The 24,428-nt window shown below is 44.0% G+C and overlaps 2 protein-coding genes across 3 annotated transcripts; one reads left to right on the top strand and one right to left on the bottom strand.

Moving 5' to 3' along the window:
• Positions 1–7,247: 7,247 nt before the first annotated feature.
• Positions 7,248–9,716, bottom strand: LOC147823928 (C-C motif chemokine 3-like). The gene is made up of 3 exons (XM_087191380.1): positions 8,900–9,716; positions 8,102–8,216; positions 7,248–7,748 (listed from the first exon to the last, which is right to left on the bottom strand). Exons 1-3 carry the CDS (start codon positions 8,973–8,975, stop codon positions 7,658–7,660), a joined length of 282 nt encoding a protein of 93 aa, XP_087047506.1. The 5' UTR covers positions 8,976–9,716; the 3' UTR covers positions 7,248–7,657.
• On the top strand, positions 8,239–21,259 carry LOC147823927 (C-C motif chemokine 4-like). 2 transcript variants are annotated; one of them, XM_087191379.1, is made up of 4 exons: positions 8,239–8,341; positions 18,965–19,634; positions 20,161–20,275; positions 20,865–21,259. In XM_087191379.1, the coding sequence occupies exons 2-4, from the start codon at positions 19,553–19,555 to the stop codon at positions 20,950–20,952; spliced, it is 285 nt and encodes a 94-aa protein (XP_087047505.1). In that variant the 5' UTR covers positions 8,239–8,341; positions 18,965–19,552; the 3' UTR covers positions 20,953–21,259. The 2 variants fall into 2 exon arrangements, with proteins under 2 accessions (XP_087047505.1, XP_087047504.1); XM_087191378.1 differs by lacking the exon at positions 8,239–8,341 and having other exon boundaries at positions 18,893–19,634.
• The last annotated feature ends 3,169 nt before the right edge of the window (positions 21,260–24,428 follow it).

Below are 24,428 nucleotides of genomic sequence, written 5' to 3'. Positions count from 1 at the left end.
TTCTGCCCTCACATTGGCTCATTCTGCTGCATAAACTATCAGTGGAGTTTTTAATCTCCTGGATATATGTTTGCACCTGTTTTATAGATTCCATTTGTTTTCTATTCTGGGATTCCATCATGTTCCTCAGCTCCTCTATTTTTTTTTTTTTATCTGTGTCTGCTCTAGAGTTCTGAATCATTTCTTGCACTATGGACACAATCTCTGTTGTTAACTGAGGAAATATTTCTGATTTCATTTTTTCCAGATCCTCTTTCATTGCCAGTTCAGGGAGTCCAGGTGGTTGAGTATCATCAGATTGCTCTATCTCATTTCCTTTTGGGGTTGTCTTAGGTGATCAGGAAGTCTGGCTTTGAGACTTCTTTTCGTGTCTTCTCATTTCAATAGATACAGCCCGCTGTGCCTTTGTTGAGGTGACTTTTTGCTTGCCCAGTGGTGTTCAATTCTCAGCAAGCCACTGAGAGGCCTTTTGTCTGCTGCTCGCCACTGTGCAAATTCCAATGGATCTGGGCTGGCCTCTGGCTGTTGCTTGCCCACCTGCATAGCTCTTTTCCAGGCAGGCCTTTGACTGGGGCCTGTGGGCCCAGACTGCTGCTGTCTGGGCAGGGACCTGGCTAGGACCTGCTCATACGTGCTCAGCTCTGGTCCATGCAGGCTTCTCGCTGGGATCTGAGCGCACTTACCGATGGAACCTGGGTTGGCCTCTGGCTGTTGCTTGTGTGCCTGTCAGTCACAGATTTTCTGAAGAACTGATTCTAGGAAAATAATATCTGCATAATGTGTTTATCACTATATATAACATTTTAAAACCATGACTAAATCCTTATTGACTAAGTCAGGAACACTTAGCATTTAGCTTGCATGTAAATCACTTGTGAAGTTTGTAAACATTTGGATTCTCAGATTCAAACCCAAGACATTTTACTGTGAGCATTGAAAACATTCATTCCAGTTTCAAGGGGCTGGAACAACACAGGCATAGATTTGCCTGTCAGTTACACTCTTAATTAGCTGCATGACTCTGGCCAAGTTGTACCTTGTCTGAGCCAACATTTCCTCTGTCATCAAATTGGGGTAAAGATAGCCATTGGTGGACTTGTTAGGATGGAAAGGGCAATGCATAATTGTTAAGAAAACTTGACTTATGAAAACAATAAATCCAAAACCATGAATATGTATCAAAAATGGATTTACTAGTGTAGAAATATGCATACCAGGTGCATAATATTTTGTAAAGTAATTGTTGCTTTCTAAACTGATGTTTTGTCTTCATTTCAGGAATAAGTAATTACAAACATTGCGGCAACTTCCTTTCTGCTGACTTCCCCTCTTCAGATTTTCCTACTTCCATCTTACTCATCAAAGATGACAGAATCACCAAAATTCTAAGGCTGGTTTACTAAAAAAATTCTTTTCATTATTTCACACAGATGACAAAGCAATGGTAAACAGCAGTCTATAAATATTTCTTGGTTGATGGTTTTGGAACCATGCCCTTTAGAAAAAGCTAAACTTACTGAAATACATGTAAACCACTGTGTGACTGGCAGAGATGAGGGAGGGCTGATGTAGATCGTGTTGTGGGAATGGCTTCAGCAAGCAGTAAAGAGTACATGGCGATGCCTTACAAAATTTATCAAAGCCAAATAAACCTATGTTTATGTTAAGAGTCCCAGAGTGTGGTTGCTTGTCTAGAAGCCCGTAGTACAGGAGAGTAGTTGGAGAGTGGAAGGAACATTCTTAGAGCTCACTCAGGTCCCTGCTCCTTAACCTGCCCACAGATGTGACTGTTTTCTTACTGCTTCCAGGTCACTTAAAAGTTCAGTTCCGAGGTCAGGGGTGCACTTGGTACCAGACTCAGTGCAGTTGGTGCAGACCGGTCAGTGTCTTTGGTTTGGAAACTCTAAAGAGAGACAGATTTATAAAAATTGAGGAATTGGTGAGAGAATTTCTGTTCTTACACTTGTCTGTGCCCTGCTTGCCTTGAAGGCTGAATCTGTCTACTTTGTGAGGATTGTTTCCTCATCCTCACATCCCCAGACCTTTCCAGAATGACTGAAAGTGTTTCCTCAAGCAGCCTCCCCTTGCTGCTGTCACTTCTTCCTCTCTTTCCTGTGCCTGACTCCCTATGGGTCTCAGGGCAAGCCAGGCCAGAAGACACTTCTGTGGCTTTTTCTGAATCCTGCCTCAAAGGTCAGGGTCCTCAAAGGTCGGGGCTCCCTACAGTGGCCTGCACCCATCTCCTGGTGCCAGTGCAGGCTGCTCCCTACTCCAAGCCCTGCTAGCCTTGTCCTTACATGTTCTGCCTCTTCACAGAGATGGGCAGGAGGACCGACTCTTACCTGGCACTGTCTATTGGTCTCATAAAAGTCACCCACCATTTTACTAAGGGTCAGCCGGGGATCATTTACAAAGAGCAGCAGGTGCTTAAGGGCCTAGGCCAGTGATGGTGAATCTTTCAGAGCTTTCAATGATACAAGCAGCTCACTGTGACACAGGTGCCACAGGTTTGCCACCAGTGGCCTAGGCCAGCTCTGAGGGACGACTCAATTTTCATTGAGACCAATGAGCCAGCTCCTTCTGCCCAAAGATACAATCTGAAGAAAGTAGTTGGAGATAGCACAGTTTAGAAGTCAATATTTTAGGGTGTGGAGACCTGGCAAGAGGTGGGAGTTTCCTGTTTCACAATCTCCCCCTCTATTTCTTGTTCTGCTTCCATCTGGGTTTGGTTTCTGTCTCCATCTGCAGAAAGTACAGCCAAAGAAACCATCTGCCTCTCACTCTAGCTCTACTCGGAAAGAGATTGTTTTCATCAAGGACAACTTTGAAAATCACCTGGGAGGTGGAACTGGGGCGAGTTTATTACTCCACTGAGCACTGGGAAGCAGATGCAGTGCGATTGTTCCTCTCGTTGAAAACAGTTTCAGTTTTCCCACTTCTCTAATAAGACAAAATTCAACCTTGCCTTTGAGGTACCTAGAATAGAAAACCAAAATTCTTTTGGAAATACAAGCCTTCTTAACATCCCAGGGCATTTTGAAAATCCTTTGGAAGTTGTTTTAGTTAGGTACTTCTTTCCGTAGGACTTTGGTGAAATACAATGGCCCCAGCCAGAGACTGGGGAGCAGAAAAACAGACTTGTGAGAGGAGGTCAGGGATGTAGGGTATGGTCAGTGAGCAGGACAGAAAGAGCCCGAGAGCTGGGCAGATGGGGACAGGCTTTGGGCACTCACTGCTGCCAGCATCTTAGGGGTCCAAGCCATATGCACTTCTCTTAGGAGCTCAGCCCTCAGCTCCTGGGAGATGGAAACTGGGGTGATGGCCCCGGAAGTGTTTAAGCGCAGCGAGTCCTGTTGACTTGCACGTGCAAGGGAGGGTCTTGCGTAACCACTCAAGGTGCTCAAGGTGTTTGCAAGAATAGTTCAAGTGCCCACTCACTTGACTGGGGCTGTTGATGGGGAAGTGGTTTCCACAGTGTGAGGAGGTGAAATGCCGGTGTCATCCCAGGACCACACTTAGCTGGTGCTGCAGCTCTTAGTCATAGTTTCCTCTGTCAGAGCAGAAAGTTCTCTCTGATTCCACCACTCTTCTGACTGCACGGATGTGCCTGTGCAGTGATGCCACGTGTCCTGAGCAACACAACTCAACTGCACGCACACCCCCACCCAAGGCATTAGAGCTGGGTTAGCAAAGCCTGGGCCACAGGAATCTTGAAAGCATTGCCAGCCTTTCAGACATCTGCTCTTTCAAGAGAGATTTATCAAGGGTCCCCCACAGCACACTAATCAAAGGACAGAAAGATGTCTTCAATCGTGGTGTGAATGTGCATATGGAAACTTAAAATGATCTCTCCTTTGACCAAGAAATTCCATTTGGAAGCATCTGTTTCTTATACAAAGAAATCAAAATATTCATAAAACCACATATCTGATCCTAGCTACTTGGGTGGGAGGAAGGAACTTGCAAGTTTGAGGCCACCCTGGACCATGAGGCAAGACCTTGTTCAGAAATAAAAAGGGCTGGGGATGCAGCTCTGTGATAGAGCACCTCTGGTTTTGATGCCCAGTACCAAATAAATAAATCATAAATAAACACCTGGTCTCTGGCACCTTTACAGCAATTTAAAGTTGAATGTAATTTAAATCATCCACAATATGGGAAAGGCTAAGAAAATTGTGGTATCTTCACTAGATTGCCTCTGTGTCAGGGCAGGCTCTCTACACGTGACTGACTATTCTTGCTTCTGCTTATATGAAGGAGGTGGGTGGTGTTTGTGGTTCTATTCCTCTTTACACGTTCGAGAATGGGTGGGTATATAGCCCCATTTTCTGATGTTTACCCTGACACCAGGAAGAGCTTCTTTTCTGTTTAGCCTCAGATATGGGCGATAGTCATCTATGGGTCAACAGGAATGTGCAAGTCAGTACCTTCTTAAAAATAAAGTAACTCAGGAGATTGGAAGACTAGCCATGTCTAACCTACAGAGGGAAAAAGAAGAAATGTTCACCATATGCAAAGTGTTGCGTACCCTCATATTTTTAAAAAGCAACAAAAAAGACAATACATTATAGTGAAAACATGTTTTTCCTGCACTAATTCTATTCCACATCCTTTCTGATATCAGAAACCTGCATTTTTTGGAAGCCACCCTTCCCTATAATTTACAGATTTGATGTAAAAGCTACCCAATCTACAGAGAGAAGTATGTGCTTTGATTAACTTAAACCAATCAATGAAACTCATCCCCATAACCATAGCATCTGGTTGGGAATTGAATTCCTCAGCGAAATCTGAAAAACCTAATAATTTTTTTCAACATCAACACAGACTCACTCCTTTCTGCAAAAAACGAACAAAATTAATGCCACACTCACAGATCCTGGCAGCCATCCCAAGACTCTGACCTGGAAGGCAGATTGGAAAGAGAAGACAACAGCACCTGGGACCCTCTATGGCTGCCACATCCAGGTTGCCTGGGACAGAGTCACATCTGTACCCTACAGGCTTGGGGCCACAAGGTTCATTTATTCACGCCTCTTTGAGTTAGGTTTGCCAGTTTTCCTCCTTGAAATTGCCAGCATCCTGAGAAATGCAGAGAGCTGGGTCTGTACAGAGATACCTGTACAGAGACCCAGGCTGTGTTAAAGGCCCCAGGCCCAGGCTACAGTATGGAATGTGTTGAAATGGAAAAGTAGGAGTGTAAGCAAGCAAGGTTTGCTTCTGTCGCTGCCCAATGGAGTCAATGAATTGAGAGACAAAGAGATGGAGAAAGAAAAGCCTTTATTAGCAACAAACTGGCCTTCGATAACCATTGTACCAACTGCCCTAAGGTAGTGATTTTTATAGAGCTTCTCATGGGAAAGTATGTGGGTCCCAGACAAGTAGGCACCTCAGTTTCCCAGTATTCCCCAAAATAGCCTCCTCTGGAATGTGGGCTCTCTACAGCTCATCTCCTTCGCATAGGTCAACAAGAGTTGTAGTCCAGTGGATCTAAAGACACAAAAATGATCAAACTTTCTGTATTGACTAAAGTGGCTTGTGCCTCATTTTTGTTGGGGTCAGCATTCAGTGTTTCTGGAGAATACCCTTGTAGGTGGGACTTTTTCCCATAAATTGGAACTAGGGAGCACTGAAGAAGGGAGGGTTTTGTGAACTTTCACCAGCTAACATCTGTGCAGTTAATCTATAAGTGATAGGGCAGGCAGTAGCCAATAGTAAGATGCAGCATTACGGAATCTGATTGGAATGTGGCAGCTACCTCTTGCATCCTTTAGTAAGGTCCTTTAAGAAAGGTTTTAGGTTACCATGAAATGGGCTCATGTGAAATGTGCAAAGGAGAAACAATTCAGCTTTGCTGAGAAAGGCCTTTCTGATCTGTTGACTGAGAGCCCAGTAACCTGCAGTCATTCAGGAATGTAACTACAGAAATTTCTACTCTAAGATAAATTTACTCTGAGTAGAGACAGGGAGGTGAGAGACTCAGGAGAGACTCAGGTCCAATTGCAGCCCTGACTCTCCTACCTTACCCTTTCCTATGAACTAGGTATCTTCGCTCTTTAAAGTAGACAGTTAGTGCCTTACCTGTCAGGATTGCAGATTGAACTCAGGGCCTCACCTATGCCAGGCAGGCACTCTACCACTGAGCTACATCCCCAGCCTTCTGAAAATTTGCAACAGTCCCATTAAGTACCCAGGGTGAGCTTTAATTTGCAATCTTCCTGCCTCAGCCTCACAAGTAGTAGAGATTAGACGCCTGCATCACCAAACCCAGCTGTCAGTCAGCTGTTTATGAAGGTTCAAGGAGGATGTGCCTTTGGAACTAGAGTCAGATATTTGTCACCTCCACATGTGGTCATGCAACACCACAGGGTCGCACCGGGAGGCCTGTGCTGAATGTGCACATTCCCAACCCCAGTCAAAATACAAATACAGTACATGGCTGGACAACATCTCTGCTGTTGGCTCTCTAGTCCTCGAATGATCAGATTGAATAGATCAGAAGCGCGCTATCTTTAGAAGGGAGTTCCATTGCTAAAGAGGCCACAAGACTGGCCCCCAAACAACTGTTGATTGCTCAACATCTAAAGAAAACCCCAAACTCCTAGCACCCAAGGACAGGAAGTAGGCAGCTCCTCCCCCAGTCCAAAACAGCTCCTCCCTTGTGGCATCTCAGATGTCTCCAGGCAGGACACTTGCCCAGGGGCCAGAGCTAGAAACTCCAGTGAGGCTGATCTCAGTCGGTTCTCAACTCTGAAATGCCTGGGGAGCTGTTGACAATGCAATTCCCCTCCTCCCTTTGCCCCTACATGGTCTCCATTTTATTTACTATGTCCCCCCCCCACCCCCAAAGCATTTATATTTAGGGATGTTAGGGACCATGCAACTTTTCATTTAGCTGCAGGCTTCTGGGACCTTCAGACAATGTGTGAAAAGATCAAGGCCTTGAGTAGGCTTTAAAAAGTTTAAAAATTGAAACTTGACTTCTAAATACACACTACAGAATATTCTGCTTCATTGGTATCCATTCATGTGGTGAGATTTCCTCGCACAGGTATATTATGAGTTGACTTGTAAGTGTTCATAGTACCAGTGGTCTAGAACTGTGTCTCCAGGGTAAAGTGGAGTAACTCTATGTCTCCCATTTTTTTCTCCACCAAATCCCTGTATTGCACATCCTTTTTTTTTTTTTTTTTTTGCTATTATTCCTCTTAACCAGTGATCCTGACTGGCTGGAAAACAAACTCAGACTCAAGGCCAGCTTACTTTTTAAAAAAGCATCTTTATTATTTCAGGAGGCACAGAATAAAAGCACCCAGTACGTATTTGTCAGTTTGTCGCCTTTGGTACCATGTCTGCCCAGAACGAGCTGAATGCAGCCACTCAACTGGCACCAAACAAACACAGGGGGAGAAAAGGGGGAGGGCATGGGTGGTGACATGGTATCCTGAGATCTTTCATACGAGTTATCACTAAATCAGTATAAAAATAGAAATAAAATTTAAAAATTAAATATCATAAATAAGTTAAGCTTTAAGGTAAAAGTTCCCTCCCATAGGAGAGGTAGCTGTGGAGGTTGCAGGGCTGTTTCCAAGGTTTAGGTCCTTGCTCCCCACGGGGTCCACAGGGCTCAGAGGGTTCCCGACCGCTTCCAGGTCACTCAGGCATTCAGCTCCAGATCATTGACATACTCCTGGACCCAGGCCTCACTGGGGTCAGCGCAGACCTGCCGGCCCTTCTTGGTTACGAAGCTGTGGAGAGAGGCAAGGGATCAAACACTGAGGACTCCTGCAGCGGGGTCCTGGGCCCATGATGGCCCTGCTATCCCAGCCAGTGTCCTGAGTATCTCAGGGATGGTCTGTCTTGACAGCCACTCTCACCGACTCAAGGGGCCCTTGGAGCATCCTGCCACCTTCCTCCTGTCCCCTCCCTCTCCGGTAGCCCACTTCATTCTACACTATCGCCTGCCACCAAGTCGGGTCACACCTTGGAGAATGAGGGCCTATGGTTTTGACAGGATGGGGGCCATCCTAGCATGGCCTCTGTAGTCTGTCTGTGCCCTAAGGGCCTGGCCCCAGGCGTGGGTAGGAGGGCTGGCACTTACATGACACCTGGCTGGGAGCACTGGCTGCTGGTCTCATAATAGTCAGCTATGTATGGGCGTGGAATCTTCTTAGCCGCATAGGAGAAGCAGCAGGCGGTCGGCGTGTCAGCACCAACTGTAGAGGAAGGGACAGAGCGAGCCATGTCATCATTTAGAAGGAAGGGCCAGCCAAAAGCTGCTGCTTCACAGCATGAGCAGGATGGCCTTGCTCTGAGTGGAGGCTGGAAGACCAGGTCACTGGTAGGCATTTGGGCATTTTTGCCCAGAAATACCCATCTCTATCTTCATTGCTGCCTCTACTTTCTCTCTAACTCTTCCCTGTGAGCTCTATCTTTCTCTGTGTGATTTGACAGATAGTTCTCTTGCCTCATCTCTCTTCAGGGAATTCTATCTGGTTCAAGAAGTCATACCCCAGTACAAAAGCAGTCTGGGCCATCTCTCTGGAGACAACCAAGGGACAGAACTCCAGCTACTGAGAGGGTGATACCACTAGGAAGTAACCAGACTTTGATTCTGCCTCTAGCAAATTCATTTGTTTAGGACCTTGTTTTTCTATCTGTATAAGGGACTGTAGCTGCTCTGTACCCCCAACCACCACCACCGTGACTCTCAGAAATGGAACTAGGAGAGCTAAATCCCATTGTAAAGATGAAGCAGACAGATCGTGATGTTTTGTAGTCCTTCAGAAATTCTTTTTTTTTTTTTTTTGCCTTGGATATTCTGAGGCCACAAGGAAAGACTGATGTGGTCTCCCCAGGCCAGGGATTAGGGACACCTGCAAAAACAGCACAAACCCACCTGGTGCACAGAAGGCCTGGAGGCAGAGAGCCGTGGTGCAGAGGAGGACAGGCAGGGCAGCCATGGAGACCTTCATGATGCTGAGCAGTAAGTAGGTCGAGTACGGGCTCAAGTGTCAGCAGAGCAGAGAATGGCCTGGGTACTTGCTCCTGCCTGTGTGCTTCTGGTGTCTGAAGCCATCTTCTCTCCTCTTTATAGGCAGCCCCCGGCAAAGGGGAAATGGAATCTGGGGGTGACAAGGGAAAATTTTAAGCATGGTAATGCTATCATCTGAGTGTTGCACAAGTCAGAGTCTTTGGTAACCACAGGGGCTCAGGATCTCCAAGAATAGCATCTCTGAGCTGTGTGTCTCAGCTCTCAACTCATGACCTGCTCTGGCTTCTTTTGGGGAAACGGTTTCCCTTCTGAGCGGCAGGAGGGGGAATGTGTTGGCTCAGGCCTATTCCTAGCTGGGCACTTCTCTCGAGAACTGATCTATAATTGACTTCTCCAGTGCCATTTCTCCCACAGAACTGAAACTCTGCTTGTCAAGGCCTCCCTAACCGCGTGAATGGTGTCACTGTGGGCAGTGTACAGTTTCCCACTCTCGCCCGTGTGCAATGACCTCAATTCCGGAATGCCCAGACGGAGGAATAGGAACGTTTCACTCCTTTGTCTGTTCATCAGTCATGGGGTGACCAGGGCACTGGGCTAAACTCCACTTGTAGGTCATAAAGATTCTTTAGGTGGGAGTGTTAATATGTCAAGAACCTAAAAATCCTGGTACCCGCTAATCAAGACAGCATTTCTAGGAAAGTGTAATTATGGAGACAACTCAGACAGGGAGGCATCTACAACCATAAAGATGGCCCAGCATCACTTATAACTCTGAAATGAGGAAACCTAATATTTTGCCACAAAGGCAATAATGAAGTAAATTTTGGCATATGCATCGAATCATTTATAATTAAGCCCTGAAATTGAATGAAGTGGCATAAACATACTCATAACAGTGATGAACCTTCTCCTATTTCAAATTATCAATTATTCATTTTAATCATTTTCATCCTTATTTCCACGTTTTTCTCACTTTATTTAGTGAAGCAGTATTACCTTCCTTGTCAGTCAGAAATTCTATTTTAAAACATTTGTAAGCATCACTAGTTAAAAGTAAGTTGTCAATTGTTTAATTTGAAAGAAATTTTTGACAAGTATGCTAAAGTTTCTATCCAATGGCCTTCGCTAGAATGAAGTCTGGATTTCTCATGTATCTGAATAATCTTAAGAATACTATATAATATCTACTTCAGCGATGCTAAACTCAAAGCAGTTTTTCTATTCCTTTCCATGGATAAGTTCAGTGATGTAAGAGTCTACTCTATCAGCTCCACCTATCTTTTTGCTTTTCCATTCTTTATATTATTATTTCTTACTTAATAACCTTATATCACATTTCATAATGAGAAAGTGGTCGTTCTTTTAAAAAAACTTTTTTAAAAATAGTGAGCTTATTTTGCATGCATATTGTTGTCTCTGCATCATTTCCATGCCTGACCGCCACCACCACGACTAGGTCCTTTCATGACATTCCCTACTACATACTTAAAACCCAGCAAAGGGGGGAGTTCCATCTTTTAAAGTAAACAAGCATTTTGGACAACAACTTCCTGGCCATAGAATTTGGACATTTATCACACATGGAAAGGACACTTCTCATTTCACTTTATACAAAGGAAACCCAGATATTAATTGCTACATAAATGAAATAAGACCGGAAATGTTGACAAACTGTGAAAGCAATTTTCTTAGAGATTTTTCTTCACTGACAGATCTTGAATAGATCTTCACTCCTTGTCAGTCATCTGGAAACAATGTTTCACATATTGTTGAACTTCACTGGCTTGGACTTTGGGGAAAGAACCATATTTTGCAATGCTTGTTTACTTTTTTGCTTTAATATCTTCTTACAGAGTTGGATCTTTTTGGTGTTTTAGGGTGTTTCCTCTGTGTTTAACCTTTGATCTTTGTGTTTATGGTACTGAGTCTTTTTCAGTCTGGTTTTTTTGTGTGTGTGCACTTTTGGCTGGAGAATTTCATATAGGTTTCTTCACTGGAGTTTTTTTTTTTCACTTACCTCATCATCAAAGTCATCAGCGCAATCATCATCTTTTTCCTCATCATCACCATCATCACCCTCTTCACCAGCAAGTTTTTGTGTGGAAACTTGCTACCACATCCCAGGAGAGATTGCTTTCCAGATATTCCTAAGACTCTTACATCCTCTTCCTCTGCCTCTTCTGATGCTGCATCTTCCTCTACAGCTACTAAGTGCTGTCCACTAATATGTTCAGGGCTTCACCCACAGTTCAACCTTAAAACTACAGGTGGTGAAATTACACAGCCCCAAGGGAAACCATTGGCTGCATAGACATTTTCAAAGTTATTGGCGTTACTTTAATTGGACTGCCTTGTATTCCATCACCTCTGCCTTAACACTATTCAATTCATCCTTTGCACCAACCTCTAACCTGACTGCTCTAAATGAGAACCAGTGCTTATTATCATCATTCCTTACCTTAAAGTGATAACCTTGGTCAGCCTTAAATTCACAAGCAGTAGGATGGCTTTGGGGCCTCAGGAGGCTCATGTCCATGTCTATCAAATTTTTAGTGTGGTGGCACACAGCTGGGAGAGGAGGCAGACAAAGACAAATGAGCAGTGCTCTGACTTCTTTGTAATGGCCTTTATCCTCAGATGCCCCCAGACTAGTAGGCAAGAAGGTTATGTGATCAGGTAATTACCACACTTCACAGAAAATGCTAAATCTCCTGAAAGAAGATGAAGTGGAGGCTCAGAACACTCAGTATGAGGAGGGGAAATGACCTTCTGTAGGAAGATGTGGGAAGGTTTTATTAAAGGGATGGAACTTTGGTTGGATCCTGTTGAAAACAGGAGTTGAACACACGGATGGGATGGGAGGTAGAGGTCCAGCTGATGCAAAGTTACAGGAGTGACATTGTGGGCTCAGAAGGAAAAGGCAGTTGCTCAGTGAAGCTGCAGGGCAGAATGGGGAATCTGGATGACGGAGCTAAACTGGAGCCAAACCAGGGAGGGATGGGATTCTCCGCAAGGGAGTTAGAGCATTCATGTCAGATACCAGGGAATGAGGAAGGATATTAGGCAGAAGCACAAAAAGATGACATTTTAGGAACTCTGTCCTTCCTAATGTCTGTAGAGTTACAACTTTAAAAACACACAGGCTCTGTGTCCACCCTCCCTGGGATTGCCAATGCTGGTAGTCAGGGAGCTGAAACAAAGATATAAGATCAAGGGCAGTCAGTGGGAGGTTTCACTGTGGCTGTGGCATCCGAGTGTCTTCCTGTATGTCGGCCAGTTCCAAAGAAGGAAGTCACTATTACTTATTTCACTGGAAACCACATTACAGATGATGATTCCTGCCCACATTCTCTGTCTCCAGCCCTTCACTGATGCCCGCAAGTGCAATCTCTCACTCATTTCTTCTTTAAAAAATTGTATTGGGACTCTTTTGATACACATACTGGTCACATCCGTCATAGGGAATTGACACCTGTGCATGATATATCTGGATTCTTCTTTTTTTTCCCCATTCCCCTGCAACTGTATTCCCCTCCTTATTTATAAAAGGGTTGCTTCCATTCTTTCCTTTCTATTCTATTTTTGTTCCTTTTCTCTTCCTTGTCTGTCCCCTCTCCACTCCCTCTCTTGGGTCTTAGGAAACTACCTTCCGACCCCTGATTCAGTTTCTGTGAGTTGGCTTTTGTGAGTTGGGGAGGGTGAAACAGGAAACGGAAACTGCTGAGTCAACCACTTTTCTGATAATGGACAGGATTTGCTTCCAGGATTACAACAATTACCACAGAGCAAAATAAGTCATCTATGAAAAGTGTTCTTCAAAATGTAGATGGTGTCTTGTTGATTTTAAACCAAATACAGACTGTGTCTTGTTGGTTGATCCTAGTTAACCAAATTCTGGTACGTGATGATTGTAACATGAAGAATCTCTTGACCAAGTCTGTTTCTCATGATCTTGTTCATTTTAATAGAAGTGATTTATGGAATGTATGACTCTTATGGTTTATAGATTTGTAAAATTTTTCATATTAATCCCCAAACCAGAAAATCACCTTTCGCCTTGTATTTTTACTCGGATTGGAAAATAACATACTTGGATTCATAGTATATACTTAATAGATATGTCATGTAAGTAATGGGAGCCACAGGGAGGTTCAGTTAGAAGAGTGTGGAAATTTCCTAAATAACAAGTTGATGTTCCTAGGCCATTTGTTAAAGATTGAATCAGTGTTACACGGATGGAATTGGTCAGTTTTATATTTCCCTGTCTACAGTATTTACCAATATATGTTCAATAATAACTATATTGCCTGACACATAGTGAAGCTTAATAAATATCTGGTGAATGAGTAAATTACAGACTTGACTTAAAACAGTCGAGTTGTTATGGCTTTACTCTCACTGTGGAGTTGAAATACTAACGAGAAGGGAAGGATAAGAGAGGCCATGTGTCAAAATTTGATCTTTAGAGAGACACGGAAGACTGCTTAGGTGGTGGTGACAGAAAATAACCAGCAGTTAACTTAGTGGATTCTTCAGCATGCTGGGGCTTGATTTGTGTCCTAGATTTCCAGTTCATTCCAGCCCCCTTGAGGCTCTACCTCAGCCCATCATGAGTCCAGGGGATCCTGGCTGAGCAATTCACCTTCTCCAACGTCATTGCCTTAGACTGGGCCCTGCTGGATTGGTTCCTTCCAGTGCCTGGGTCTGTAGCTCCACTTCCCCAGATGTCAACATCAGCAGCAGTGGCCCTGTGTGTGGGTTCACCAATAATCACACCCTTGTTTCATCCAGCCTCAGTCTCCCTTTCTCAGGAGTGGCCCACATAGCTTGCAGCAGGTAAGGCCCCATGTTTCATGTGGGCAGAAACAACATCCCTGAGTCCCCTTCCAGCATCTTGGAGAGATGAGGTCTCATGGATGCAATTCCTTGTTCTGAAGCCAGCCCTTCTTTTCCTGTCTTGAGTTTTTATCATTTTCTCTGGCTGGTTTGTGTGTGTGTGTGTGTGTGTGTGTGTGTGTGTGTGTGTGTGTGTGTGTGTGCAGTAGACTAGGATACATGTCTTGGTACTGAGTTGATCCTTCCATCTGACTCCTGCTGTATCCTCCACCCAATAAAAAGCATCCCTTTCTATTAGGCATCCAAGCTAGAAGCCTGGAAGTCACCCTTGACCCCTCTCTGTCCTCTCCCATCTCCTACATCTGTTCAATTGCTAGCTCTCATCTCTTTTGGAGATTATCAGCATCTACCTCTCACTCACTGCTGCTGTCTGAGGTCAGCCCTTAGTTTTTCATCACAGCCACTGTCAAGAGTGTCTGAGTAACTGGTGTTTCCTCCAGTCTTATCCCTTGCTTAACGTCCCCCCCCACACACATACAGCAGCCCTTGTGATTTTGCTAGAGTATGAATGAGTTCCTGTCTCCCTCTGTTAATGTTGTTCCAATCCTCTGCACTGTTTCCAGCAGGAACTGGAAGGTGACTTGACCCCTCCTGTGACCTGATCCTCCCTCCCCTACCTACCTCTTTGGCTTTGCAACTTGCCTCCTTCAGACTTCCTGGTGTAAGACCGAGGGCTTTACCAAACGCTCCGAGGAGCTGACTAGTGAAGCACACCCAGGAATCGAAGCGGTGCCTTCAGAATGTAAGACCAAGAGCCTTACCAAATGCTCCAAGGAGCTGACTACAGCGAAGAACACCCGGGAAGGAACACACCGGCCAAGTTGGGAAACAGACCTTTATTAGTCTGGCCAGACGGCACTCCCAAAGCAAAATAGCTTAGAGAGGCCACTGGCTCAGAATCCAAGGCTGTTTTTATAGGGGGTTGAGGGGGAAGTTAACATATTAAAGAAAAGGGGACAAAGGTTAGTGGTCGACTGTCACATATTGATGGTTAGCAGACATCTGCAGCTTGTTCTAACAATTGTGGTGCCTGGAATATCAGTTCCGGATAAACAAAGAGTTGAGTAGTTTACTCTGGGACCCTAGGTCGGTTACAGAGCCCTATCTAGCGTCTCTAGACTAACAAACGTCTCCATCCTTTAACTCACATTTTAATCACAATGGGGCTGGAGAAAAAGGGGCAAAGGTTATGCAGTCTCACACTGGGAACCAAGACTCAGCCCTTCTGAACTTTCTACAGTTCCATAAATGCACAAATCTCTTTCCTGTTTTTAACACTAAAGTATCAACTTGGCAAAGTTATTTACCCTTTGTGCAAACCACAGGGCACAGCCAAAACTGGCTAGGCATGAGCCTGTGCTGTGGCTGCCGAAGGTATTAATATCTTAAACAAATAATGAAAACCACTGTTTCAATCTCCCAATTTTCTGAGAGAAAGAGATAAGTCCATGGATTCTGCTATTCAAAATCAAGTGAAATGAGAAACTGAAAAACATTTGTCATAATAACAAGACGTTGGCTGTTGAGCTTTTAATATAAATTTATAATAAAATATATTTTCCTTTCTACTTTCCTTACTCTATATAGGAAGGCTTTCTTGGTCTTGTTTTTGAATCTATTTTGTGTCACCTGCGTGTTCTTCCATGAGTCACTTACCTCTCTGTCTTTTAGTGTCTTCATTTATAAAAGGATGCAGTATTAATACCTATTTCAGTGGGCCCCTGTGAGTATTAAATGCAGTAGTATCAATGAAAGCCTTAAGACATTACCAGCTTATAAGGGCAGTATTAAGCATTAGCTACTATTATCACTGTTATTTAAATTTTTTAAATTTTGTGATTAAAAATATTTAATCGACACATAAATATTGTACATGTTTGTGCTTACCACATGATGTGGTTTTGTTTTGTTTTCTTTTGTTATGTTTGAGACAGCTCTTGCTATGTAGTTCAGACTGGCTTTGAACTCTCTGTGTAGCCTAAACTAGCCTGGAATTGGCAGCGATACGCCTGCATCAGCCTCCCAAGTGATTGCATTATAGGCATGCCCCACCACACCCAGCTACCAGGTGTGGTTTGCTACATATATACATAGTGTAGTGTTCAAATCAGGGTAAGTATATTCATCTTTTTATTTACCATTTCTTTGAGGTGAAAACATTCAAAATCCTTTCTCCTAGCTTTTCTGAAAGGCACAATATATGATCATTCTCTGTAGTCACCCAACATGCAGTGTAACAAAATGCATACATTTTGTAATTTTACACTAGATCTTAGCCAAAGGGTTGACAAATGATTACATTTTGTAATTTTTAAACCTACAAGACTCTTAGTTTTTGACTGAATAATTCACCCCCAACACTCTCTGCCTAGCCAATCTCTTTCAAAACTGAACTCCACTTATAAAAGAGAGAAGTTTATGAGCTTCAGTGGATTGACCTACATAGCAGAATGGTTAAACACAAATTGGATATATCAATGCAATGAAATAGCCTGCATTCACTAATGCTACTTTGGAGGAATGTTTGAGTTGTTTGTAGCATGGAACAATATCAAGTAACAAATTATGACATATTAATTCAAGAAAGAATATTAAATCCTAATAGTAAAACATAAAAGAAGATGCAGAATGATAGTCATTTTTAGTTTTTATTTATGACTTCCTAGATTAATTTAATATACAGTGGCTAGGTATATTTTCTATAAGAGAAAAACAATCTAATATGATCTTTAAAACATTCAAGCCTCACGTTCTTTGAAAGCCTTTCTTGACTCTTTGCTACTCTATCTAAAAGCATGAACCCCCAACATCTCACACAGTGCCTGCCACATAAGCTACCCTACAAGCTATGGACAGCTATTTTTCTTCTCTCTGTAACCACTGCCAGTGGCCTACATGAAAATGGGCTATAAGCAAGATAAAAGCGCTATTCAAAGGAAGATGTTCATAAGGAATACTGCAAGTTTTCCTGAACCCACCAAATACCAATGAGGTTTGAGCTCCTGTCAGAAACTTAGCATTCCCTAAAATCACTGCCTTCCATTCTTGATAGCCAAAAAGCAACCTGTGGCATGTGACAAGGCCCATTTTCACTTTTAAAAGAATGAGGCTGGCTGGCTTGCTGGTCACAGAGGGGCAGTCCCTGATGATCTGCTTCAGCCAGCTCATGGTCCTACAGTCTCCATTCATTTTAAAGAATTTTGTACTCATCTTTCCAGTTTATAATTCAATCTCTGCTCCATTTTTCCAAAGTGACTTGGATACCATAGTGGGAACCCAAAGGACTTGCCCCTTCTTGGCTTATGATCTTGGCATCATGACTGTATATTCTAGCTCCCTTTGGCTTTCCAGTCTCAACATTTGCCTCAAGTGATTCTCTGGCTGTAGACATCCCAGCTGTTAGAGGCTGGTGCTCTGGGCTCTGACATCAGTGGTCTCCCCAACATTCCTGAAGCTCAGCACTGCCCTCAAAGAGGCCAGGTTGTCTACATTGATGCCTCTGTTTTCTCAGCTCTTCTGGGATCTCTTCTGAGTGCATTGCCATCAGAGATTCCTTCTATGTCTAGGAGACAGGCAATAATATTCAATGTCTCTTCTGTTAAGAATTAATAACTGACCTTGCCAGCCATGGTGGTACTCCCATGTAATGCCAGTACCCTGAAGACTCAGGCTGGAGGATCACAAGCTTGAACCTAGCCTGAGAAATTTACTGACTTAGTGACACTGTCTCAAAATTTTAAAACGGCTAGGGGTGTAGCCCAAAGTGAAGGCCTGGGTTCATCCTCGGGAACATGAAGTCAATAGATATGTTTTGAGAGACGCAGTCCAGTTCTGATCTTCTGGAATTCTTGTTCTTCTCTGAGGAGCCTCTCAGAATGAGACTCACTTCACGGACTAATCACTCATTCATATCTGTCATTCCCCTGAGAACCCAGGGCAGGGTCTTCACCGTCCCACAGGAGGTTGAACATCAGCACTCCTGGCTCTTTAGACAGAGTCTTCTCCTTAGCACACAGTGGGTTTAGACTTAACTCAGAACTACTATTCAGTGGCTGAGGGATAACCTTCATCCTCACATTCCTCAACACTTTGCTTCTCCTTCTGGCATGCAGCGTGTCTTCTTCCACCTTGTGCGATCGTTATTCCTGACACTCTCAATACACCTCTAGACCAAGATCTCCTAGAGGGAGGGCTTCATTCAGCTGTATCTGTCTTGCCAAACAACAGATAGCTAGCAAGTTGGGCTGACTTGAAATGCCACAGGTAACAAAATCGGTGTGGACCTGGGGACATAAGACACATCCTCCTCTGCTTATAGCCAGGGCCTAGAGGCTGCAGATGAAACTGCACGAGAGACCATGGAAAGACCACACATGTGCTATCAGGGAGGGCAGAACTGTAAAGCTGGCGATGGGGGTCTCGGGGAAGATCAGAATATTTGAAGCAAATCCTGTGGGAAGAAACGGATGAGGACAGAAAGAACAGAGGAAATGGGCAAGAGCAGTTTGTGAGTGTGAAGAGGTAGGGTGACCTTGTACTTTATCAACTGACCCTGAAATCCCCAGGATGCTGCTTTGACCCCTCCGACACCATAGCTTGAATGCATCTGAGGACTGGATCCCTCTTTTCCCTTTTCTACTTTCTTTCTCAGAGCATAGCAGGTTCAAATGTGGGGCTTGGGGTCAGTGGGAGGAACAGAATTTGCACTAAAGCTGAGTGAGATTTGGTCCAATCATATGATGAATTTCTCTTGTTTGCCCTATTTCATATACTACTGTATCCCTGGCCTTGGTAAGCTTTCTTCCTAGATAGGCCTCCAGCAGCTATGAGACCAGCCAGGCATTGACAGGGACATGAGGCATTCCCTAAGGAGTGCTTGGGAAACACCCAAGTTCTGTGTGTAACATAGATAAATTCATTTCTAGGTAGTTAGTCCTATGTCTATACTAGAAACATATTCCTTGTCTGAGTTTTCCACACTTGATTCTAACTCATTTCTTTCTCTTGTTTTCTGATCGGCTCAAGAAACTATACTGAAATCTTTATCTCTTTTCCATTCCCACCCTGTTCTAGAAGAGGCTGCCCGATATCTCTTCTGAATGAAGTCCTGATTAGATGGGTCTTTGCGTGCAGAAGAGCTGGTTCCTGTCTAGGCTCACACTCTGTGTTTGCTATGGACACTACAGCTAACCTGGAAAGACTGACACGAAGCCTCCAGGTTGTGGCAGGGCCAACCACCAAGAGCAGTTTGGTTCTCTTCCACCAGCCCTTTCTAAAAGCAGGTGTGAACCTTTCACACTTCCTCTCAGATCTGCAGTCCCTAGTCACTGTCATTGGTACACCACTTCCCTCTTAGGCACAGCCCACTTCCCCCCTCCAGCTCCCTCCTCTTTCTTCTGTGATGACAGCATCCTGAGGAAGAGAAGTTGTAAGGAAGACTTCACTTTCAGCTAGCTGAAGTTTCCCTATTAGTGCTGTGACATCATCCCTACCCTGGAAATTCCACTCATCCTCCTGTGCCCCCACTTCCGGCCCAGGCTTCAGAGTCCCTATAAAGAGGGGGTCCCAACTCACAGCAGCACAGGACACAGGTTCTGAAGCTTCTGAGCTCTGCAGGCTCAGCTCCACCAAGCCTCTGAATTCTGCAATCTTGTCTCCACCATGACTATGAAATCCTGCGTGATGGTCCTCACTCTCCTAGTGATCGGAGCTGCCTTCTGCTCTCCAGTGCTCTCTGCACCAAGTAAGTCCACCTTTTCACTGTCCTTTCTAGAGTTAAGAAGTACACAGAGTCTACGTGTTTAGTTGGACTGGTCCAACAGCAGGATGTGGGGAGGAGACAAATGGGAGCTGGGAAGATTTCCAACAAGTTTGCTGTTAAATGAGTCTAGTAGACATCCAATAATATTCAAACTTCCATTATCTTAGGATAAACATGAGATAGAGGAAATGGATGAGTGAGAAGTCCAACTGTTGAACTGGCTCTGTCTCTGATTATTGGTCTAAGCTTGTCCCCCTCTATGCTTTAGTTTCCCATCTGTGACCTGAAGACAATGAGGCATGTTCTGAGACTCAATGCAGTTCCAGTCTTGTAGAATTCTTTCTTGTTTTCTCTGGGGGTCCTCTCTTTAGATAGGTGGGCATGGTTCACAAGGGACTATATTTGGGGTTATTGTAGTATCATAGAGATGCAAAGAAGATTCATCTCTAGCAGCCAAATGAACAGCTCCCATACCAAGTTTTGATCTCACTCGGACTTTTCCTTCCAGTGGGCTCAGACCCTCCCACAGCCTGCTGCTTCTTTTACACCCAGCGGAAGCTTCCTCGAAACGTTGTGACTGATTACTATGAGACCAGCAGCCTCTGCTCCCAGCCAGCTGTGGTGTGAGTGTCAACCCCTGGGCTGCTCTAGTAGGCAAGGGTGAAGGCAGCATTGAAAAGAGCCCAGTTGGGGGCAGGGGATGATCAAGAAAAGGAGAAGTGGTTCTCAGAGCTGAATCCCCACCAAAAGCAGTAAGGGAAGGAACAGGTCATGAGATCAGTACTTGAGTCCTGAAAGTAGCTGAGTTGGTGGCAAAGTAGAAGGGGGTTCCTGGAGAGGATGCTAGCCAGAGGCCAGAAAAGAAGGAAGAGTTAAGAAAAAGAACATGAAATATGGAAAGATTTGTCAAGCCATGCTACAAAATGTGAAATAATCACTGTTAGCAGTTTTAGAGAATGGGGAGATAAATCCACATTGACTGCAAAACCCAGTGGTGCCTAATCTGGCAAAACTCTGGGGCTATAGCTAAATCCATGGGTGGAAGTTAAAGGAGTCTGGCTTCAGTTCTACCCAGGAAGGATCCCATGCACTAAAGCTGTCCAAGATGAACTATGGTCAAGCAAAGGGAGGTGTCTCTGACAGGCAAAGAATGGTAGCAGATGACTTGAAATGTTCCATGAGATTCTACTTTGTCTATTTCTTGTTCTACAGATTCCAAACCAGAAAGGGCAAGCAAGTCTGTGCCAACCCCAGTGAGCCCTGGGTCCAGGAGTACGTGGAATACTTAGAACTGAACTGAATTCCTCAAGCTCAGAGGCATGATGTCTTCAGGGAAGGTCACCTGGGCCCAGAGACTTCACGCTGAGATGCGCCGTGTTCTCCAAGCTGACAATGCCTCTCAGTAGTTTCTGTCCCTTCTCCTAATTTATTCTTCAGTGTGCGCTCTGTTATTGGATTCAGTATCATTTTTATTATTTATGCTTGACCAAAGGACACGTCTCCCATGGAGATGGTCCATCATCATTCTCTTTGTGCTATTATGCATACATGGAAGGTGCAGTTGATTCCATGAATTTTCATAATAAAACTTTTTTTTAAAATGGAAACAGATTCTCTGTGATTTTGATTGGATTTAAAGTGAAGTAAAGGCAATTCTATTAGTAGGGACAAATTTCAGTTTCCAAAAACCAGTAACAATGAATAAGTACTGAGTCCTTAACTTGTGCTCTGAGGAAAATATTCTTAATACATAATTCACTTAATACTTTCAACAAGGATTTTAACACCTTTATGAAGTAGGGGCTGTTGCCTTTGATGAACAGGTAAAGAAACAGAGGCAGAGAGGCAAAATGACTTGCTGAGATCTGCTCGGAGAGCACCATGAGAGGATGACATAAAGATCAGCTGGGGTCCTGAGTCTTATCAGTCGAATATCTCATGGGAAAATTATCAGTGGTGGCAACAGCACATTATAAGGGGAAGAGGAAGTAGCTTGGTGTCAGAAAAGTGACTTTATCATAATATCAGTAACTTTAGGAAAATCATCTTGCCTTACTTACATGACTTCAGGTTTCCTACCTGTGAAAGGGGGATAATATCGCTCACTTGGAAGGGCTGCTATGAGTTGACGTATAGAGAACACGGGAGTAGAGTCCCTGAAGTTTCTTTCCTTCCCTCTCTGAGTCTCAATATCTGTCCTCTCAAGGTCATTGTGAAGGTCAGATTAGTTTATGGCTCAGCACTCTGAAGCTCAAAGCAGATGTGAGGTGGCATCATATGCGCAGAAACGCGGGCATGTGGTTTGATCCAGAAGTGTTCCAGAACTAACCTAAAGCCATGGCTACTTAGTAATTCTCAATACAAATGTAATATTATGTGGGTCAGAAAGAAATAAGCTCTGAGTGTAATTGCTTGTATAATAAAGCTTCAACTCTAGAAAATAGAATCACAGTCTGATACAGCCAGAAGGAACCCCTAGATTCTCCAGTCCAATCCTCTCATTTTATGGAAACCGAAGTCCAAACACTGGGAAGAAACGTGCCAAATGCCATTCATCAATTGTGTGGCAGAGCAGAGCTCAAGCTGTAACCAACCCTCAGTTTATTACCCTTTACTGTCCACCTCCCTAGTGACACCTTTCTGTAGTCCTGTCCCTGACCACACTTTTGTGGTCCCCAGAAGGTTCCTTGAGTGAAATGGGTAAGAAGGACACTACCATGAAAATTATCAGAGTATTCTTAGTTCTATGCAAAAACAGAACTGGGGTCTGCTACTTCTTAGGGCCAACAGATGCCAATCCCCTCCTCCTTCCCTCAGCCACTTCATCCCTCCAAAGCCCCCTGGAATTCTTCAGATTCCTCAGCCACAAAGAGCAGGAGGTTAGGGAATCAGCTGATTCAAAACAAGTGTGAGGAGAACCTAGCAGCCAAGAACCTGCTTGGTCTTAGCTTCGGATGTATTTGTTTACATCTGAGCTGCTAATATGCTAGCTACTAGACAGAGTGTGTGTTTAGATTTAATTAAAATTTGAAATTTCCCTTCTGAGTCATAGTAGTTACATACACATGCTTGATAGTTACGGGTGGTAGTGGCTACCATGTTGGACAGTGCAAAGGTAGAACTAACTATCATCAGAGAGAGTTCCATTGGATGGTGTCATTGTAGCATATTATCAAAGCCTACAGAAAGCAAAGAGAGTGGGTGTCGGAGTCACAGAAAAGGTTCAATCATCGATCTGAAGAAAGATGTACAACTATATTATGCGGATAGGGTGGGAGAGAGAATGGATGATCCCCAGGCCTAGGAGAACATATAGATCATTGTAGTAGGCTGAACAATATCCCCCATGATATTTATATCCTATTCCTCAGAACAAGTAACAGTTACCTTCTGGGACAAAAGGCACTTTGTAGATAGGACTGAATTAAGTATCTTGAGTCAAACAGATTAACTGGTCAGACCTTAAATGTCGACATGTGTCTTTACAAGGGAAGCAGAGGGAAACCTGGTGATAGAACAGAAGGTAGCAACATGACAACTGAGGCAAAATGCTATTTGGCTGGCTTTGAAGATGAAGGAAGAGGGTCTTGTGGTACAAGAATGCAGCTCTGGAAGCTAGAAAAGGCAAGGAAATGGTTTCTTCCTGGAGCCTCCAGAAGGAGTGTTGCCCATTGAAACTGATTTCGGGCTTCTGACTTCAGATCCCCAGAAGTTTCAGAGACCAAATGTGTGTTGTTTTTAGACATCAAATGCCTTAATCACTTCCCCATTGCTCAGACAAAATGGCTAACACCCACCACTTAAAGAAAGAGAAGCTTAGTTTGGCTCATGGTTTCAGTCCGTGGTCAGCTGGCTCTAAGGCAGAAATGGCATGATGGAAAGGTCTTGGAGAGAAGAGCCATTCAACCATGGCAGCCAGGAAACAGAGAGAGAGAAAAGCTAGGGACAAGAATGCAACCTTCCAGGTCACCTCCCCAGTGAGGCAACTCCTAACAGCACACTCGACTACTGCTGCACTCCTGAATGGATGAATCACCCTTGAGTATAGTGCCCCTGTTGTGTCGCCATGGGGTTGTACGCGCTGCTCCTTGTCTGGAACACTCAGCTACCAGGATCGTAAACTATCAGCACCAGTAAGGAATTAAAGAGGTGGAGTTTAAAATAAAGGAAGAGAATTTATTTGGAAAAGGGTGGAAAAAGAGAAGGTAGTTACTCTGGAAGAGTAGGGAGCATCAGAAAAGCAAATACTTTCCAGTTCATGTCCCTGGCTCCTTTTATTTAGGAGTAGTGATTATTCCTATCCCCTATGTGGGCACCTGAAAGATGTCACCATTTGATTGGCTCTCTGGCTTTTTTTTCCCCTTAAATTCTTTTATTGGTACATTTTAGGTATACAACACGTTTACATTTATCATTGGGTGCTTGTGCCTGTACATGATGTATCTTGCTTCTTATTTTTTCCCCATTCCCTGTGCCCCCTTCACCCCCTCCACCCTTCCCTATTTACATAGACTTCATTTCCACTGTTTTTCTTTTCTCATAATTTTTCCTTTCCCTTCTTTCCTTTCCCCTTCCCCTCCCACCACCCCTACCCTTTTGGACCTTTTCTTCCTATTTCAAATTATCAATTATTCATTTTAATCATTTTAATCCTTCTCTGCCTGTCTTTGATCCTAACCTGGGCATACCTGTCTACATTCTTTTTGAACATTTGACTCCCTCCTGTCCCTTTGTGATGGATAAGTGTGTTTGGGGAGGTAGGGGGAGTCTTATAGA

The sequence above is a fragment of the Heterocephalus glaber genome, unplaced genomic scaffold (assembly GCF_053883595.1).
Source record: "Heterocephalus glaber isolate CG9 unplaced genomic scaffold, H.glaber_assembly_v1.0 deba00001563, whole genome shotgun sequence".
Lineage (NCBI taxonomy): Eukaryota > Metazoa > Chordata > Mammalia > Rodentia > Bathyergidae > Heterocephalus > Heterocephalus glaber.
The sequence above is the reverse complement of the archived record's forward strand: the minus strand, read 5'-3'. Positions and strand labels throughout refer to the sequence as shown.

What these genes read in the sequence shown, in the direction of transcription:
- LOC147823927 (XM_087191379.1), top strand. Translation starts at nt 19,553, where the DNA reads ATGACTATGAAATCCTGCGTGATGGTCCTCACTCTCCTAGTGATCGGA. An exon ending in TCCAGTGCTCTCTGCACCAA is followed by an intron (nt 19,635 to 20,160) that starts GTAAGTCCACCT and finishes TTTTCCTTCCAG; the next exon opens with TGGGCTCAGACCCTCCCACA. An exon ending in TGCTCCCAGCCAGCTGTGGT is followed by an intron (nt 20,276 to 20,864) that starts GTGAGTGTCAAC and finishes CTTGTTCTACAG; the next exon opens with ATTCCAAACCAGAAAGGGCA.
- LOC147823928 (XM_087191380.1), bottom strand. Translation starts at nt 8,975, where the DNA reads ATGAAGGTCTCCATGGCTGCCCTGCCTGTCCTCCTCTGCACCACGGCT. An exon ending in CCAGGCCTTCTGTGCACCAG is followed by an intron (nt 8,217 to 8,899) that starts GTGGGTTTGTGC and finishes CTTCCTCTACAG; the next exon opens with TTGGTGCTGACACGCCGACC. An exon ending in TGCTCCCAGCCAGGTGTCAT is followed by an intron (nt 7,749 to 8,101) that starts GTAAGTGCCAGC and finishes CTCTCTCCACAG; the next exon opens with CTTCGTAACCAAGAAGGGCC.